The sequence below is a fragment of the Neolamprologus multifasciatus genome, chromosome 19 (assembly GCF_963576455.1).
Source record: "Neolamprologus multifasciatus chromosome 19, fNeoMul1.2, whole genome shotgun sequence".
Taxonomy (NCBI): domain Eukaryota; kingdom Metazoa; phylum Chordata; class Actinopteri; order Cichliformes; family Cichlidae; genus Neolamprologus; species Neolamprologus multifasciatus.
Window position 1 is genome coordinate 8,138,060 of NC_140457.1, and position 18,856 is coordinate 8,156,915.

The following is an 18,856-nucleotide window of genomic DNA, read 5'->3' on the forward strand; positions in this document are numbered from 1 at the left end:
TTAACTGTCATCACTGCCTCAGGTGTATTCTCTGCTTGTGTGTCTCACCATCGCCTCCATCCGGGCCCTCCGCTCCTCCTCATCCTTGCGTCGCTGCATGTTCTCGAGGTCCTGTCGTGCTTCGGTGAACGACTGCAAGAAGGTGTCGAAGATCCCAAAAAACTCATCCGGCTGCATTCTCCCTTCTTCCTCCCCAAAGTGCTTCAGAGATTTGGCAAACTGCACAAAGCACATATACCGTCATTAATAAACAATTTTAAACACATTGAAACCAAATGCGTCATTATACAGGCTGGACATGAGCTTATGAGCCTGCTCTTAAAATTCCTCTACTGCCATTCATGCTGGAAATTAACACACACACACATACACGAGTAAGAAATGACTGCATGATTTGACCACCGTATGTCCACCCAGTTCTGCTCAAGCTGTTCGGTGCTCTGCGCCAGGACAAGGCCTGCGGCCAAACACGCTCTACATTCCCACACTGAGCTTTGTGCTGCAGTACTACAGACCACTACACGCACACACATACACACAGGCCCAGTCACAGTCCTAAAACACCACAAGATACAATCCGTACTGCGCAGAGGCCATGGTTTGAGGCAGATACTAGCAACACATCTGACCAGTTTTGCAAAATAATGTGCGATAGATTATTTGTGGAAAAATTTGGATTTCATAAAGCATAACTGTCACACATGCATTTGGTTTAAGACAATAAACAGGCCACACTGAAAGAGTGAAAGTGAGAGTCAGTATTCTTTAAAAGGGTAGCAGCTGTTCATTCTATCATTTGAAGAAAAAAAAAACCCCAAACTTTTATAAATTTTGCAAAAATAAAGTTTCAAAATACACTCAGGGTGAGGCTACATTCAAGCACAATCTGCAAAGCGCATTTGAAGCTGGGCTTTTTATTTGGCCATTTGGATGGAACAGAACAAGCTGGGTAGTTATTCTTTATTTATCTCCATTGGGAAAATGTAAAACATCCCAAGTATTAGGAGAAGCAAGTCCTCAAAAGCCACATGGGGGCTTTTGAGGGTTCATTCTCCTGTGCCCAGGTCAAGTGCACGGGGAAATGAACTAAATGCATTTTTAACATCGGAGAAAAACAAGATCTCCTGGAAAAACTCCAAACCCAAACCATGAGTATTTATCCATACTCTGACTTCCTAGATATCGCTAAAGGCACCATGGAAATCTCAGCTGAAGAAAATGCATGTGATTTCCCTAAAATCCAGTTCAGCTTAGTTATTAGAGTTCTCACTCATTCGTTAATTAAATTTCAGTTGAACTATTTTATTTATACAGCACCAAGCCATCTCATGGTGCTTTTTATTGTAAGTACTTGAATGGTGGGGAAGAAGACCAAGACTCAGGGAGGAGTAGTCATCTGTCCCGACTGGTTGGGAAATGCAGGGAAAAAGAGAAGAGAAAACAAAAACAACAAAGAATACAATCAAACTATGGGAGCAGGCAAATGTTGAAAATATATGCCATGTTGAAGACAAAGAGAGTGAAAAGAGAAGAGTGTGCATCAAGAGGAGCATCCAATAGTCTGAGCCTATAGCAGCATAACTTAGGGATGGTTCAGGGTCATCTGATCCAGCTTCTAATAAAAGTTTCATCACTAAATTAAAGTTTCATCCTCTTCACTGCTTTCATATTCATTTTTGTCTCACTCCTTCCTATTCTCACAGAGTCACCTTTAAAGTGAAAATTCCCAGCTTTTAGGATAAATAAAATATATCTCATCTCAGATCACTGACAAAGACTCTTCATATATTTACTTTTTTGGTTGATTTATTTCAATACAATAAACAACAAATGGTACATGTTAAACCCTTTAGGTAAAAACAGCCTCTGTTGTTCTCTTCTGCACTGTGCTTATATCCTCTGTCTCATCTTCAGGGAGAGTTCAGTGACAGTAAACATGACTCTAGTTTATGTGAGGTTAGCATCATACTGTAAATGGTCCTCGTGTTGTGATAAAACCATCCTGTCATTATGGTACTAGTCTCCATGGCAACCCCACCGTCATCACTCTCTCTCTCCTAGTAATTATGTGTCTGGTCAAATCTGTTTCCTCTCATCCCCTTGGGTCTGAGCTAAACGAGTAAACACACGCGCGCGCATGCACACACACACGTACTCCTGCACACACAATAAAATGAAGAATGTGAAGTTACAACACTGTGAAGCTCATTTCACACAACCACTAAAATAAACACAGGCGAGCTCTGTGAGAGAGCCAATTATCTCTTTGTATTCTCTGATTATTTATTGTGCTTTATTTTTATTAATAATAGATTTTAAATTATGACTTTTTCTTTAAAAAAAATAAATAAATAAAACTCTGTTTGTAGTTCAAAAACACTCAATGAATCTGTTTACACATTAGATAAATCATATTTTATCCAACATGAAAACCCTGTACGAGATGATCGGTCCTCCTGTGATCATCGGTGAGCAGCGGTGTGCTTTCATGCTTAGAAAGAGCACCGTAGATGTAATTTTTGCTTTGGAAGATGAGATGTTGATGGAGAAGAACAGAAACAGTTGCTTTGTGTCTTTGTGGATCTAGAGCTAGGGTACCAGGGGAGAAATCGTTGTGCTCTATGAGAAAGTTAGGTGAGACTGGGGTATGACATGTATAAGGACAAGTGTATATTAGGAGTGACAGATGGGTTCAAAGTGGGAATGTGATTACATTGGGGATCTAAGCTCCTTCTTGTTTGCAACAGTGATGGACAGGTTGACAGATGATGTCGGGCAGAAGTCTCTGTAGACTCTGATGTTTGCAGATGACATTATGATCTCTAGTGAGAGTAGGGAGGAGAGTCTGGAGACCAGATTGGACAACATTAGAAATGAGCACATCAGAGAGACCGCTCAGTTTGAAGACAAAGTTAGAGAGAAAAGGCTGTGTGCAGAGAAAGGACAGTGGATATAGTGCAAAAAGGGTGTTGTATATTGAGCTGCCAGGTAGAAAGAAAAGAGGAAGACCACAGAGAAGATTCATGGATGTAGTGAAAAGGACATTTCTGAGGATGGGTGTGACAGAAGAGGATGCTAGGGATAGGTTGAGATGGAGGCAAATGGTCCTCTACGGCAAACCCTAAAGGTAGCAGTTGAAAGAAGCAGATGATACAGCTTCACAAAAAGTGATAAATGCTCTCAGTACTCAGCTTTTAGAGGCAATTTATGCACCTTAAAATAAATAAATTAATTACAAAAATAGTCAAAGGAAATCCAAGGTTAAGTACAGTTGCTGAATGGAGGCATTTATTACAGCATGACACACTAAAAGGCCCCAACTGACAGAGGGGAGGATGCACATGCACAGTCAGCCTCACCAAGTCATTTGTCTGGAGGCATTGGCTAATACGAACATGCTGCCAAGCAAGCTAAAGAGGCACTTAGAAAGTAAACATCACTTCTGAGAAAAACCCTGGCTACTCAAAAAGAGTGCTGGCTCTGACTCAAGCATCCTCCAATGCTTAAACATCAGATACTCCAAAACCCAAGTACTGATCAGCCACAACAACCTGCTGGCCTAAGATCATGTAGGCACCAAAAGTGCTCAATGAAACCTAAAGTTTCCCAGTTTAAACTTGTAGCAAGACGATCAGTGTTACATCTTCTGGTGTATTTCCAGATGAGTAAAGGTTCTAGACAACTTTCAGTCATTTGGGTATATATGCTTACAATCTGAGCAATGCTTCTGATTTTGAGTCTACCATATCTGCAACCAGTCAGTCTCAAAATAATTTAGCAATTGTTTACTTCTTAAAATCTGCATAGAGCAAAATCTGTCTACTAGCTGGTAAGTTAAGCTTAAGCAGACCCTTTAACTTTAACAATAACAACGACAACAACAATAACGGTGGTTAACACTGTTGCCTCACAGCATAAAGGTCCTGAGTTCAATTCCATCATCAGGTCGGGGTCTTTCTGTGTGGAGTTTGTATATGTCTCTGGGTACTCCGGCTTGCTCCCACAGTCTAAAGACATGCAGTTAGTGGGGATATGTTAATTTGAAACTCTGAATTGCCTGTGGGTGTGAATGTGAGTGCGAATAATTTGTCCGTGTCTATGTAGATGTAGTTAGCCCTGCGACAGACTGGCGACCTGTCCAGGGTGTACCCCTGCCTCTCGCCCTAAGACAGGTGGGATAGGTTACAGCCCCCCCGCGACCCTGAAAAGGATACGTGATAGAGGATTGATGGATGAATAATAATAAAAATAATAATAATAATAATAATAATGACAACAACAGGCAAATGTGAAAAATGCTGTGATGGATTAATTTAATCATGTCTCTACAGGGTGGTCATTATGTTGATCTTTAAAGACTTAATAGACAGAGTTAATAAGTACCTGTAAGGTGGCAAAACAGGCACTGTATTAAAACTACAGTTCAGAAAGCTTTGGAGAAGGTTTAGCAGCAGTATAAAGAAAAAACGTCATTGAAAACAAATGGACCCAGACATCCAGGGACTCTGGTTTGGTTGTATGAACAACGAAAGTGTGACTTGAAAAGCTCTGTTATCAAGGCAGATTGATGACACAGGAACAGTCTGTAATGTTCTTTTTGGTGGCCAAATTCACATTAGTTCTTGAACTTTTTCAACAGGCCACCTTTACCACTGTTGCTCATAATTCTTTTAATCTTTTGATTTCTCATTCAGTCCACTTGGCTTCCTTTCTGACTTTTTTTTGACAAAACATGAAGCTTTGATTCTTAACTTATGGGTCTGAAAATGTAAGCCAGTGCTGAGTTTTTTAAACAAGCATTCTTTCTAACAGCCAGCAGGGGGTGTCTCGTCTGGTTGTAAAAATGTGATTGTGTAGAAGCCTTTAGGAAAATGTACCTTGTTCTGTAAGATCATTTAACAGCTAAAAAGGTCTCCACTGCTAGTTTCAAGTCTTACTAAACACAACACGATGCTCATTTTGTAAATTAATGACCATATTAGAAAGAAGGGTGCAACGGGGTAAATATGCTTATCTTTATATAAAATCTTTGACTGTTAATATAAACCAATCCTGGCTTTTTTGAAATAATTCCCTTCCCTCCTCATGAAACGTCTCTCTCTATAACTCACAAGAACAACCGTAATCCTTTCTAGTGATTTTTCCACTGTGTGCATCTCCATCGCTGACATGCATGCAGACATGCTTGTTGCCATGGGTGCTGTGTGAGCCTCAGCAGGCTGCCTGCTCCATTTAGTCGTTTTCTACCTTGTTGAGGATGAAGCGTACGCCCACACTTCCATCTTTTTATTCCTCTGGAAACTTAACAGAGCGTCAGAGGGCCTCGACAAGCACTGAATCAGTGTGTCAGACTCCCCACTTAACAACCACACAGACACAGTCTGGGCTGGTGAACACAGGTCTTTTTGTTTTACAGCGGTAGCCAAATCCTCCCCTTCTCTTCCAGTGACGTTCCAACTAGAACATTTTCCCTCCATTTTTTTTTTTTTTTTTTTTTTTTACTGACCTCCTCCTCCAACAAATAATTAAGCAAAGACGAGGCTCAACCTGAAATACACGTCCTCCTTTCAATTGGTTCATGGCATAGACTGTATATAAAATATGCAAATGGACAATGTGATGCCACTTGTTGGCTTTTTGAAGACAATTCTGATGATAAAATGTGCTAATACTAAGATTCATAAGGTTTCAGCGTGCCAGAATCGACATGCTAAATGTGCAGCAGATCCCCGAAGGCCTGGAAATTAAATAATGGGTTCACATAAATCTTTTCAACACTTTGGGATTCTCAAAGTCCCACTGATATCTTCAACTTACATACCTCCTGCTATACATCAATACATGAGACAGCATGGTTCAAAGGGCATTTGTCCCAGTGGTAAAAAAGAAAAGTGTGTGGATTTAAAACACTATCATTCAGAGACAGACAAAAAGAGAAGACGTGAGGGGAGTACGGGGTAATCTTTCAATGCTGGGTTTCCCCGACCTGCCTAAAGTCATCCCGCTGGACAAAGAGGGATGCTCAGAAGTTTCTTTTTCCCCCCATCAGTTTCTGTAATTTTCATCTTTCCTGCTATTGTGTCTTTCTGACATGAAAGCTTGGCAAGTTGCCTCGCCACCCACACGCTCATATGAACTTACACTTACAGTACGACCCAAATATGAGCGGTTAAATATTTGGTTACCTTGTCCTTGGCTTCACTCAGCTGGTCCTCCAGTTCAGAGAAGCTGAAGCCAGCCACCGTGATGAAGTCACCAATCACGGCCACAAACTTATCCCCTCGTTCCCTCGTCCTGCTCTGCTGGTAGTGCAGCTCCTAATGCGGGTAAAACGAGACGAGAGGCGTGTGATTGGTCGGTCTCTGAGGCTGAAGCATGCTTCATTACAATTAGTTTCACTTGAGCTTTCTTGGAACTCGGGTGTGCATATTTGTGCTGTAGCGCTCGTGTTCGCGTGTGGCAGAAAACATGACATGTCGCTTTCTGTGTCGCAGAGCGTGGAACATTACCAGCATTTAAACACCTCGCCCTGCTGCCCATCTCCGCACTGCTCGAAAACATAATTACAGACAGGAGAAGAACCGATGGGAGGGAGCGTGACACAAACGCACAACAACTTACCGCCTCCAGTGCCTTCAGTCCACTTCTGATACTATGCACTTCTTTTTCCAACTCTGACAAACTGCAGAAGAAGGAAAGACAAATATGAAGACAAATTTTGTTAGCTGTTTATTTATGTGTGTCACAACTCACATTGTCTGTTGCTTTTTATCAAGAATTTCCTCAACATATTAAAAATCATAAACAATTTTACTCAAGTTACAGCTGACACGGTCCTACTGTAACCACATGCAGTCAGAGGGAGAAATGCTCTTTTCCCTCAAGTGAAATATTGCACACTTACTTGACTTTGGCAGCTTCTGGTACGCTGCCGAGGTCCTGCTGGATGTGAAGCGTGTCCGGGTAGTTCTTCTCAAAGATCATGATCAAGTAGTGCAACATGGTTATGTTCCTGTCGAATAATAAATAAAAAGGAAAATAGAATCAAGCAAAACAGAATTAACCAAAGTAATTCATGGAAGGATAAGGAATAGCCTCCTTTATCTTTATTTTTCCTCACTTTATTTAGAACACAGGTCTTTGCTATTAATTCCATACTAACTATAAGATACATCAACATATACAGAAATTGCACTGGCACAAGAGTTGCAGTACATGATATTTACTGATAGATGTACTCAGTGAGTGCACCCGCTGAGCATGGCACGGTTCTGTGCATGCAACTGATGCAAGCATTGGCTCTCTTGAGTTAGGATTTAGTATAACTTTGCACAATCAACATCCGTATCTGAGGGGTTTTTTTTTACCATTTAAAGATGAGCAATTGTAACATGAACATGACGCAGAGCTGAGATACTTAATCCTAAGGCAAAGGTGTAAAGTAAACTAACAAAAGGAAACAAATGTACTTGTTTCAGTTGTATTAGGGCTTAAGGTTTGAATTATTAGGGCCGTGGGCTCTTTGACTGACAGGTAGATGGAAACACAGCCAGCTGTGGTTGCTAGCTGCCGGCTAGGATTTAGCTCAGCCTGTTAGATCATTGAACTAGATCTCGGGAGCATGTTTGTGCTGCTGGTGTTCTTTAGATAATTTTTAATGCACCTACAACTTTTAATGCTTGCTGTGTGGGTAATTGTACTGACAGACCATCTAAGAAGTCTGTTGTCAGCTTTTTGGTAAGTGAAATTCTTGGATTTTATTCAGCATTTTATGCACCCATAAGTCCTATAAATGCAACTTGCTAACCGAGATTGCTAAAACTGTAAACTAACCTATCCAAATAAACTAAAGCACTTATCCAAATATAGTCACTCCAATAAACAAGAAGGCCCGCAGCGTAAGTCAACACTTGTAACAAAGTGGGTTAACTGAAGACAGCCCACCTGTCTATGCTGGACTTGGTGTCAGCGATCTTGTTGAGGCTGGAGATCTTAAACCCGAAGGCGTTGCCTCTCTGGCCTTTGTTCATGAAGTTGCCGAAGGCCAGCACCACCTCCAGGACCTGAGTCAAACGTTTGCTCCGGACCACCTCCTTGGACGCGTTCAGGATGGCTGTAGGAAAATGAAGAGGGAGAGAGAGAGAGAGAGAGAGAGAGTGAGGGTTGCAGCTGGAGACATCATTTAGCTGGTGACTGATATGTGTGCACTCTCAGCTTTTCATATTACATAACACTCTGGGCTTTCACCATCTCCTTCCATTCTGTTACTCTACTCAAACCCACAGGCACGCATACAACCTAAAAATCACCATCCTTTCCTTCATTTCTAACATCCTTCATGATGAGTGATCAATATTTCCCAAAACAACTGGGCAGCTCGGTGGGGAAACCCATCGAGTCCTTCCATCCATCCATAAAACAGCAGGGGGAGTGAATATTCCAAACATAACTCTGTAGTGTCAGCCTTTTTCCTCCAGAGAGCTGCAAGGTCTGGCAAAGTGCAGGTGGTTCCCTGTCTCCACAGAGGAAACCTCAGTGTGAATGTGAAAATCATTAACAAGTTTCATCTTGTTATTGTTACAGTTCTTTGTGCTGTGATGCAGCATGGGAATCAGTCTTCTGGCTCTGCTGTCAGGGTTCTGCTGGCTGAACACCGCGCTGTCTTCTGAAAGGCTTCTATTGAACATGCTGGGTGGTCCAGGGAAATATAGACCCATGCAGAGTATATGACAAAGCAACATGAATAATAATAGGGGATGAACACTTTATTACGGTCATCCACAAAGACTGTGGTCTGCAAATATTTTGGGATTCTGGAGGTCTGAGCGGATCCACCAACTCACAGGATGCCTGTACTTTATTTCCAGTCCATCGAGGGATCAGAAGCAGAGGCGCCGAATTCATTTTAGAAGAGGGGATCCAAAAAAAGCAAACAAATAAAGTCTGTATCCAGAGAGATCTGGACCGGAAGTGAAGCTGCTGTTTATGACTAAAAAGCATGTTTTACTACACCGGTGACATTTTTAAAATGTGACCAAAGTGAATAAATACTGTGGACACGACATGCAAAATGTCACTTAAGTAACAGTAACAGTGTTACACATGCACTGTATGTGTGGTTAATAAAAGCATTTTGCCAGTATTCATTATGTGTGTTAATGCTACATAAAACACAATCTCTGCAAGCTGTGCAAGACATTAAAGACAGGAGTCAAATTGACTTATTTAATGTATTTTTCACGACTATGAGGAAATAGTAAAAAAACAAAACCAAAAAACGGGGCCATTTAAAAAATTATTTCTTTTTAAAAAATAATTGCAAAAAGAAAACGCTAACTCAATTGACGGTTTAAGTTCAGCAGTTTGACTATTGGTCCAGACCTACACTGAAAGAAATTATTCATTTATTTTTTGTGCTTCTTGGCTCCTGTTTCAATCACTGGTGATTAGCTGCAACATTTTTACTTGTTCTCAGACGATCTGACAAATGTCCCACAGCACACACAAGCTGAACTACCAGTCAGCAAATAAAACGTTGCTCTCATAAGCGATGTGATGCTCATCAAAGGCCAGAAAAAAACATTCAGGCCAGCAGAGCAGTGTCTTTAAAGTAGATCTGGCTCAAAGAGACTCAGTCACGACACACCCTGTGCATGCACGTGCATGCACACATGGCTATGAACCTCACTGGAAGCCTTTTCCCTCACTCTTTGAAGTTAGCTGCAGCATTTACAAGAGACGCTCTCCGCTCTTAACATGGGCCAGCTTTCCAAAACAGCCTCCCTGGTAACCTGAAAGCTGGCTTGATGGGGGAAAAAAACCCATACATAGTTGACCGCCCTCTCGCATCATGCACACGCACACACAAATTTAACACAAAGGTAGAATTGTGAAAAAGCTTTGGTCTTGGTGTTCGCGGCTGATGACATTTCTAGTGTGGGAAACGTTGTTTTGTTTCTGGGTGTGTAACTGTGTGCCCTAAAAAGAAAATAAGTGCTCGAAAATGTAATCTTCTTTTCCATTTTTCTGTCAAACTGCGTCAAAAGACTGTTTGACGACAGTTCTGATGCATGAATCGAATCTAAGGTCAACTAATATTTCTGGCTTTCTAAGGAAAAGCTGCCATTATGCAATATTTTATGACTGTCTCCACCCCATCTGAAGCAATCAGCTGCAAGCTCCGTTCTTGCTCAACATAATCTGTAAAAATAGGTCACAAATACATAGCTCCATTTTATGGCAACTGTGTGTGTGTGTGTTTTTGTTTTTCCTCTCATTACTCAGCAGCAGCACTGAGGGGCACTGGGATTACAGTTCTGTTTTAAAAGCCAAATAATCTAGTTAATTTTTCACTGTTTGCTTTTCACTGTTTATATAATTAAACATTTTTTTAACCATATTTCTCTTTTCCTTTAGCTGCCACAAAATTTAAATCCCTGCTGGATTTGGTTTCCTCGCATCAGCGCACATGTGCAGCTATGGTGCAGAGAGAAGTAGCAAGAAAAGCCTAGATGAAAACATGAAGCAAAATTTTCATGCACATAGAAAGCCAATGCAATGATGGGGCATTGGCACAAGTTTGAGCAGGGCAACACAAATGGAGGTGAATTCCCGTTTGCACGAGTGAAACTGTCACTGATGTGTTTTATACAAAAATGGGGATCCAAGAAACAAAGTTCATGTTTACATAACCTTACAGTGGCCTCTGAGGTGTTTGTTCTTACCTTCAACCTTAGGCTTTGTTTCAGCAAGACGCTCTGCAAACTTCTTCTTAAAGAACAGAGCCTGCAGTCTCTGCTGGTAATGGTCAATTCTGTTGAGGAGAAAAGAGTGAAAGAGGGGGGAAAAGGGGGGAGGTGAGTTACATCTGTCTCCAAGGGAGTCCAAGTTCAAAGCTAGAAGTCACTCAACTGTGCAAAACTCCCTCTCTCAGTTTTCACTGCATTATCATCCAATAAGCGCCTATCAAAATGGAGAGTTGACAAATGGATTTGTTAGACTTGCTCAAAAGTTCACCAAAGGAGGGGGTGGGGGGGATTTCAAAGAGGGACTCAGGATATTAAATTGCAAAAAAAGGAACTAACTAATTCCCAGATGCGTTCCTCAGACCAGCGGATATGTGGTCAAAAGGGTAGTAGCAGAGGAAACAAAGTGGAAAGGTGATATTTCATTAAAAGGAAACAAACAGATTTATCTGTCAGGAAAAAAAGAGTTCTGAAAACAAGAACAGCATCTAGGAAAAAGGCATTGATTTAGGCATTGGTGTTACTACAGTTGTCAAAACAAGACTAGTTTCTTCAGCTAAAAAAAAAGAATCACACCCAAGCTTGAGGCTTGTTTGGGATTCCACCCTTGTCTCCGTGCATTGAAAGCTATCAATTTAGCACCCATTCCCTGACTGGATGATCTTTTCATTTTGCATTAAATCTGTTGCAGCTTGTTAGAAATTAAGTTCCTTTAAAATTAGTAAATTAAAACTGCAGTGAAACATATGAATTATACGCCTAACCTAGCATGGATGTTGTTACCTGAAGCCGAGTATCACACTATGCTTACCTGCTCATCTCAAAGAGGAAGCGATCAGCCCGGGCCATCCTCTCCAGCTCATGTTTGTGCTCCTCCAACAGGTCGATATCACTTTTCTCTGGGACAAACTTCAAAAGCTAGAAAGACAACAAGAATCCAAAAGTTCACGCAGAAGACTGTTGGCAGCATTTTAAACGACAGAATCGGGTCTGTTTTAATGCCGTGGAGCAACAATATTTAACAATAGATTGTAGCTTTGTGCCTTGTGTACAGAGATTTCACAGGCTGCTCTTAATCTAATCATGAAATTAGCAACTGTAGATAATCTGCAAATTCTTCTTTATTTTACATTTAGACACATTATTGTTAAACTCCATGCAGTGAACAACATCTCTTTTTTTTTACTTCTACTCTTTGCGAAATGTTTCACCTTGTTATTTTACTTTACAGTAATGCACCAATCCCAAATAAATATATCATTAAGATTTACTAACTATTGCATTCTGCTTTTATTCACTTTTTTTTTTTTTTTACATTGCCTCAGACTCCTTTGAAGCTTGATTATCATCAATAATTACATTTTCTTTCCATAATAAAGCAAGTATAGGGACATTGTTTTGACCCAACCAGTCGCAAAAACCCTGAAAAGCTTATTTTCACTGGACCATACCTGCTCCAGCATATCTTTAGCAAGCTCTTCTCTCTCATCCATCTCCAGGATTGCCCTCTTGATTTCTTCATTGCTCATTTTTAATCTAAAGAGTAAAAAACAACAACTTCATTACAGTAAAAGAACTACTAGTGGACTAGCTCATTGCTCATAATACCAGCCTGGACCAGTGACAAACCCCGGGAACACTGCCAGCTGTTTTCAGTGCATCTGATCACTGAGCCGGGTTGCAATCAATAACAGCATTGTTACTCTGTGCAGCAAACCCTTATTGACCAACTGCCAACCCCATTTGGGTCTAGTCTGTAGCCCAGGGTCATTTGCTATTGACACGAAAAGGAGTTCAGGGACCACGCTGATGTTTTGTCAGACACACAAAGAGCTCAGAAAGCATATGTATTGATCTGTAGAGGGGGGTAGAGCTTAAATTCTCAAAAGGGCTTCGGACCAGCGCTATTAGGAGACAGACAAATAGGAGCCATATTGCCAAGTGGATCTTAAATGATGACAATTGATTCAGGTTCAGATGCAGAGGGATTCAAAAGCCCTTGGGTGGGGGACTAGGGTTGAATAAATGCAAGTTAATATAATGTAAGCGACTCAATGTAGAGTCTGCTTGTAGCTGAATGTGTAATGATAGACCGAATTTTCACAGTAGAAATCAGAACATTACTTTCCAAGATGTTGCTTTAGCTATATAATGCTTTCTGATAAAGATGTATGGATTGAGTTACACTCACAGATGGCCTAGGTGTCTATTAAAAACACATTTCTGGCTCTAGATGCATGAGGCCATCATCCCAAGCAGCTCCCACACAGAGTTAGTGCTCTAACCCCTGACCTAATGTTACTTATTTATCAGTGGCCTGCGCTGAGGCCATTTCTTCAGCACTATAAAACTAATTAGCAGATAATTACTGTGGCTGAGTGAGCTCCAACCACTGCAAATACAACAAAGCAAAAAAATAAAATAAAATAAAAACAAAAAACATGCTGCAAGTAGTCCAGAAAAAAAAAAACCTGGGAAACTCTTGGAAACAGTCATGTTGGACCTAAGCCGAAGGAATTAGCTGGAAAAGATAGGTTTCCAGAGAAGATCTGAATATGATTAAAAAGAAAAGATTAAAAAGGTTTAAGTGAAAAGGTCCGGTTAGAGTTACACTAGGCATGAATCTAGAAATCAGGACTTAAAAGCTACTGGTTTAATGACCCAAGCGAACCAGGCTTAAGAGTGTTCCAGGTCTGACAAATAACCTGAGGCTAAACGTTTCACTTGTTTATAATATTTTAAATATTTTTTATAAAATTATTGCTTAATTTAATGAGGAGGTATCCAATATAACACTGTAACCATAGGCAAAAATATTCCTACATTTACTTCTCAACTATCAGGAAATAAGCCTGCACACTTCAAAATAAAACCAATAATCTCTTCAGACTGTAGTGGAGACTGGATGTAATAAAAGCATGAAAGACCTTCTCAAGCTCGTTAAAATAAATAAAGAAATAAAAGCCGGCTTATTGAAGAGAATAATCAAATTTGAAGCCAACATTCTTGTCTGAGATTTGCATGCTGAGAAGAGTCCGGTGTCAGCGATACATGTATACGTGGGAGGACAAACTCATCATACATGGTATATAGAAGGGAAGGAAAAACCTTTAGCTTTGAAATAACCTGATCTATAAGTCTAATTCAAGAGAAAAATTAAAAAATAAAGCCGGACTTTTTTAGCATAACAGTTACAATTTGTTACAGCATTTACAAAAGACTCACATGTATGTCATACGTTAGTGTAATCGGCGTAAGAGTAACTCAAAAGGCAGCCTTGCAAGTTGCAGCGCATCAAGATCTCACAGCAGATGCTAATCAGCTGTTTACTGTTGATGCGATACACTATGATTAATCATTCAAGCCGAAGCCCCTTACTTTGAAAGCAGGATGACACAATTCTGTGCACGTCTGCCATCAATGACTGACAGCTCTTTGACCTTCCGCGTGCTGACGTATATGTCATCCATCGAGCCAGTCTCTTTCTGCAGAAAGACAGAAAAACAGATTACGTTTTGCTCGCATAAAATGCAAAGCGTGCACACTGTAACGTCTTTTCCTCGCATCTGCATGACATCTTTAGCTGGTTGAGAGACGACCCCTTCTGAGCGTTTAACAATGTGATAATTTAGAACAGATTCACGAAACTCTGCTTTAAACTACCAAAGACAGTTTGTTGCAGTTGTTTAATCATTTATCAAACTCAGACTAAAAGGCTGCACTCTGGCCAAACACTTTAGTCATTCCCCCGACCTGTTTTTGCAGTTTTCTGAGGCCATAACGCACATCTCATTAAACATTATAAACTCCTTGACTCAGGATGGGAAGGGGCATGAAAACATGTGACACAAGCTGTGGAAAAAAATAATAATAACTCTACAGCAGGTCTTGGGCGAGGACATTTTTTTGGTGAGTCACCATTGCAAATCCAATGCAGGCAAACCTATAAACTTTGCAGAGCAACAGGAAACATGGCTGATAGCTTGATGCAAGCCAGTCAGATATTTCTGTAAGCTCTGCACAAATGTAGTATTAAAATGCACCAGGGGAAAGAACACATGTCTGAGAGGACTGCATGTTAAACGCATTCTATTTATGGTCCGATCTGCTTTCCTCCCTGCCAGAAAACGTTCTTCCTGAGGTCGTTGAGTATGACATTTGTAAAACAGATGTGGCTTGTAAAGAAAGTGTCGTTTTTCCATGCCCGTGCTGACCCAAGGTGCCTGGCAGCCAACTGAGGTTGGCACCGGGTTAGGGGGACAACTCCCATTCACTGAAAACTGCCAAAGCCCTCTCTGCACAAGCGGTGAAAGCTATTGTGCCAACTTAACCAAGTGTAACTGGAGGCTTTATCTTTTCTAACAGCTATGAAGTAACAATGATGGAAATGTGGCGTTTACAATTGCATATTCAGGCTTTTTCCAGCTGAGATTATAATGAATAATTAAAGAAATTAAAGATGATTATTGTAATTATGGTAATCAACACAATAACAACAGGCAAGATAAGGAGTAATAAGGCAGTGATGATTGGGATTAATGTGGACCCTCTACTCATTTGTATTGGCACCATTATATTATCCAGTGATGAAAATCAAATCTTTAACACTGGAGAATTATTAACCTTAGTTTAAAGCAGTGGAAAAAAATCTGATTTATGAAGCGTGTATGACATAAGATAGTTTGCTGGAAGTTTTCTGCACTTCTAGAGAGATGCCAGGAGAAACCTGAGACCAACTGGCACTGTTGCTAATTTTGCTAATTTTTCTGAGGATTTTTTTCCCCAAATTCTCCACTGTACTCACTGGTTAATGTTGTTGCTAAATTTGGTTTTACTCCACTCATCGAGACTCTTTTGGTGAAGAAAGCTTTGGCTGAAAATGGTGCTAACGAGGGCAGTGAGATTGAACGGAAACTGCAAAACCATGGGCCATAAAACCAAAACAATTATCTTAAAGAAACGGTAAGCCTGTTTCAGCGAAAACAAAACAAAACAAAACACAAAAACAATAGGTTTTTATACTAGGTGACAATTTTGGTGCTTAAACTGACCAAACAGAGAATGGAAAAAAAAGCAATTAAGATAAGATCTCAAATGGCACACAAACTTGTGTTTCCTGGTTAAAAGTCATTTATCTGATTTGGACCAACACCATGCCCTCTGCCTCTCTTTACTGCCTTTGTAGTGCTAGAGCCTAGAATTAAGCTGAAAACAAAGCCAACACAAAAACTGCAGTTCCTCTAGTGGCCACTAGTGGCCGCTAGCTCCCACAGTTTGTCAACCCGCAAAAACTTGCATGTTAAACCATATAAGTTTACAGCAAACATAAACATGCGTACAGCTTGGTAAAAAAAATGGTTCATAAAAATTTTACAGTGCCTAATTTCTTTTCTTTTTTTAATAACTTCTCCACCTGGATATTGGCGGCTTTGTTAGAGAGGTATATGCCCACATAGGTAATGGATGCTTGTAGCTGTCTTGCTACACTATGTTTGTGAAGTTGGTGCCTTCTGGATAATTACTAATACAAATATCTAGGAATTAATATGAGTTGTTGGATGTGCAGTTGTATGGACCATACAGCAGTTCTGGTTGGTTTTAATGTTTCCTTAGTCTGTTAGCAAAATTAGCAGATATGTGGGTCCGTCTATTGCGAACAAGCTAGGTTGCATTTGCTGCTAACATATTAGTCCACTGTCATCTAAATATAGTAACTTCTGGCTCCAAAAAGCCAGCATGGTAGTAATGGTAATGCTAATCTTACAGCTTTACAATGTCCCCAAAGCCAAAAGGTGATATCACTATGGCCACATCCATCTTTGATATACAGTCCATGGTTTTTGCATATCAACTCCACACAATGCTAGAGAGATATTTGATTTGACTGATGTTTTTGTTCTAACATATTTAGGTATAATAATGTTGAGAAACGTTCAGGGCTGCAGTGCATGTGTTCTGTCGTTAAGCTATGAGAATGCTTTGGCATTAGGAAACTGCACAGGATCATTTTATGTCATAACTTTTACACTGTATGACTTATTATTAATATTCAAAATCTTGATGCTAAGGTATGCCGATCAAAGTTCATACATTCAAACCCATTCATTACACTATTCTAGCTGGCTGGCTGGCTGGCTGCTTCTTTGTTGCAGAAGAGAAGATAACAGAGAAATAAAGATGGTTGAGAAGCTAGAGGATTTAAACTCACCTGTTTGAAGGATTGGTTAGTGAGCAGGTCCTGCCCAGGCAGTCGAAGAGTGCAGAGAGACACAAAAAAAATTGAAAACACATGCAAAGATTAGCACATCAAGCAGAAAAAAGGTGGTGGCTAGAGCAAAGAAATATAACTACGCACACTACAAGCTGAAGCCGGGAAGCCCTCTGTGAGAAAAATCATCTACCGTCCGAGTCATCAGGGGCTCATGAATCTAAACCTCTCTGTACTGCATAAATTTGGTTTCTGTCTTCTCAAAGAGGTCGTGATTGTTATAATGAATTCTTTTGATTGCATCTACATCTGCCTTGACGTGGAAAAACACAACCATGAAAAATGACTGCGGTAACTAATCCTACCGAGGGCAAATGTAAACAAAAGCCCATTTTAAAGTAGAAGGACCAGTGACAAGCTTAAAATAAGTAATTATGCCATGAATAAACACTGCAATACCGTCCAGCTGAATCAAATCTAGCCAAATGGAATCGAGTTGTCAAAGCCAGGAAGATGTTGGGTTTTATGTGGCTACGTCCATAGAGATCTGAATTTAACCGTTGGCCTGCGCCAATAAAAACCTGCTCTGTATAAATAAATACCCACAGTAAATCACTGTCAGAAACAACCTCAAGTGACCCATTCCTCTTTAATAAAAGCCTGCAAAGAGAGGATGGGCTTAAGGCTGTCAGAAGGCTTTTAAGCGACACTGTAAAATACATTACAAAGGAATTCAACAATGTTAATGCTTCAAAAGAGACTTTGCATTGAGCCAACTAATTACAGCAAATTAACATTCCACTTAAACATATTTAAATCTGCGTAATATATCAGTTTGTGTAATTCCACCCAATATTACCACATGACAAGTGGTGTGCAATTAGTTTGTGGCACAGAGGGGTGTAATTGCGTCGCACTGTATGGTGTTGCCACCAAGACAATTATCCTATTAGTGGATGGCCTCTTTATTTTCGCTTTGGTAAAAAGTTTCCTGTATCGTGACTCCTCGTGACTTCAGCGGTTTCCTACATGTTGCCCTGATTCATGAGCCCATGAAGAACCAGTCAAGGTCTCACACAAATGCTCTGCAGACACTAGTGCAAAGCAGCAGCTCTGTGGCATCTCTACAATAAGGCATTCAGCAGTGAACAGCTGCTCATGTTAGCCCGGAGCTGGACCGTGGCGCTCTCAAGAGTTCCTCTTTACACAACCCACCCTTTAGCCTGTCACACACACCTTCACTAATACACACATTTCAAGAATCTAGGCCAATATGGTACTCCACACACACAAAACAATTGCTTATACGCACACACTCTCACACTCACTTCCAAGTCATAAAACTACAAGCCACTTCCAAACAAATCCAAACCTGTTGTCTCTGATATGCTGAAAACATCTTCTCTATGTCTTTCAGGTCGAGGATCTTGAAAGCTCTCAGATCATCGATGTCGCTCCAGATGGTGCCATTGATCATGTTCTAAAAACAGGGTGGAGTGACATAAGAGGTTCATGCGTATACACCGATTCATTCACAATTGCTCATTTTAAAACTGTTACAGTTCAAAATATGAGGTCAGCATATGTACAAACAATCACTGCGCGCCAGAATTTTCAGGCTTCAGACTGCTCTAAACACTCCACTTCAGGATGTTTTTTTCATCCTCTCCTCTGTGGGATGTCACAGAGTGGGGACATCCTTACATGGTTGCTGAGGCAGGCAGCTTTGGCTATGAGCACAGAAGCTGAGTGAAGTGGTAGATGGGACTTAGAATATGATGAACTGAAGGTGAACTGAACTGAAGATGCAGTGTTACATAAAAAATGACAAAAGAAAACCTCTGAGGCTGAAAAAGCAAATGTAGAAGTTCCAAAAAATACATTTCCACAAAGTAGATGTGCC

At 40.5% G+C, this 18,856-nt stretch overlaps 1 protein-coding gene across 9 annotated transcripts in view; it reads right to left on the bottom strand.

The window, feature by feature from the left end:
* daam2 (dishevelled associated activator of morphogenesis 2) overlaps positions 1-18,856 on the bottom strand; it is a 115,427-nt gene that overhangs the window by 4,180 nt on the left and 92,391 nt on the right. For 6 of the 9 annotated variants that reach the window (XM_085142555.1, XM_085142557.1, XM_085142551.1 and 3 more), the window contains 11 exons: positions 18,326-18,433; positions 16,954-16,983; positions 14,124-14,230; positions 12,197-12,281; positions 11,557-11,663; positions 10,725-10,813; positions 7,945-8,113; positions 6,905-7,012; positions 6,622-6,682; positions 6,186-6,317; positions 49-219 (listed from right to left, as the gene is read on the bottom strand). In XM_085142555.1, the coding sequence (XP_084998681.1) occupies positions 49-219; positions 6,186-6,317; positions 6,622-6,682; positions 6,905-7,012; positions 7,945-8,113; positions 10,725-10,813; positions 11,557-11,663; positions 12,197-12,281; positions 14,124-14,230; positions 16,954-16,983; positions 18,326-18,433 (1,167 nt within the window). The remainder of the gene's footprint in view (positions 1-48; positions 220-6,185; positions 6,318-6,621; positions 6,683-6,904; positions 7,013-7,944; positions 8,114-10,724; positions 10,814-11,556; positions 11,664-12,196; positions 12,282-14,123; positions 14,231-16,953; positions 16,984-18,325; positions 18,434-18,856) is intronic. The other 3 variants (XM_085142560.1, XM_085142558.1, XM_085142559.1) reach the window with 1 other exon arrangement.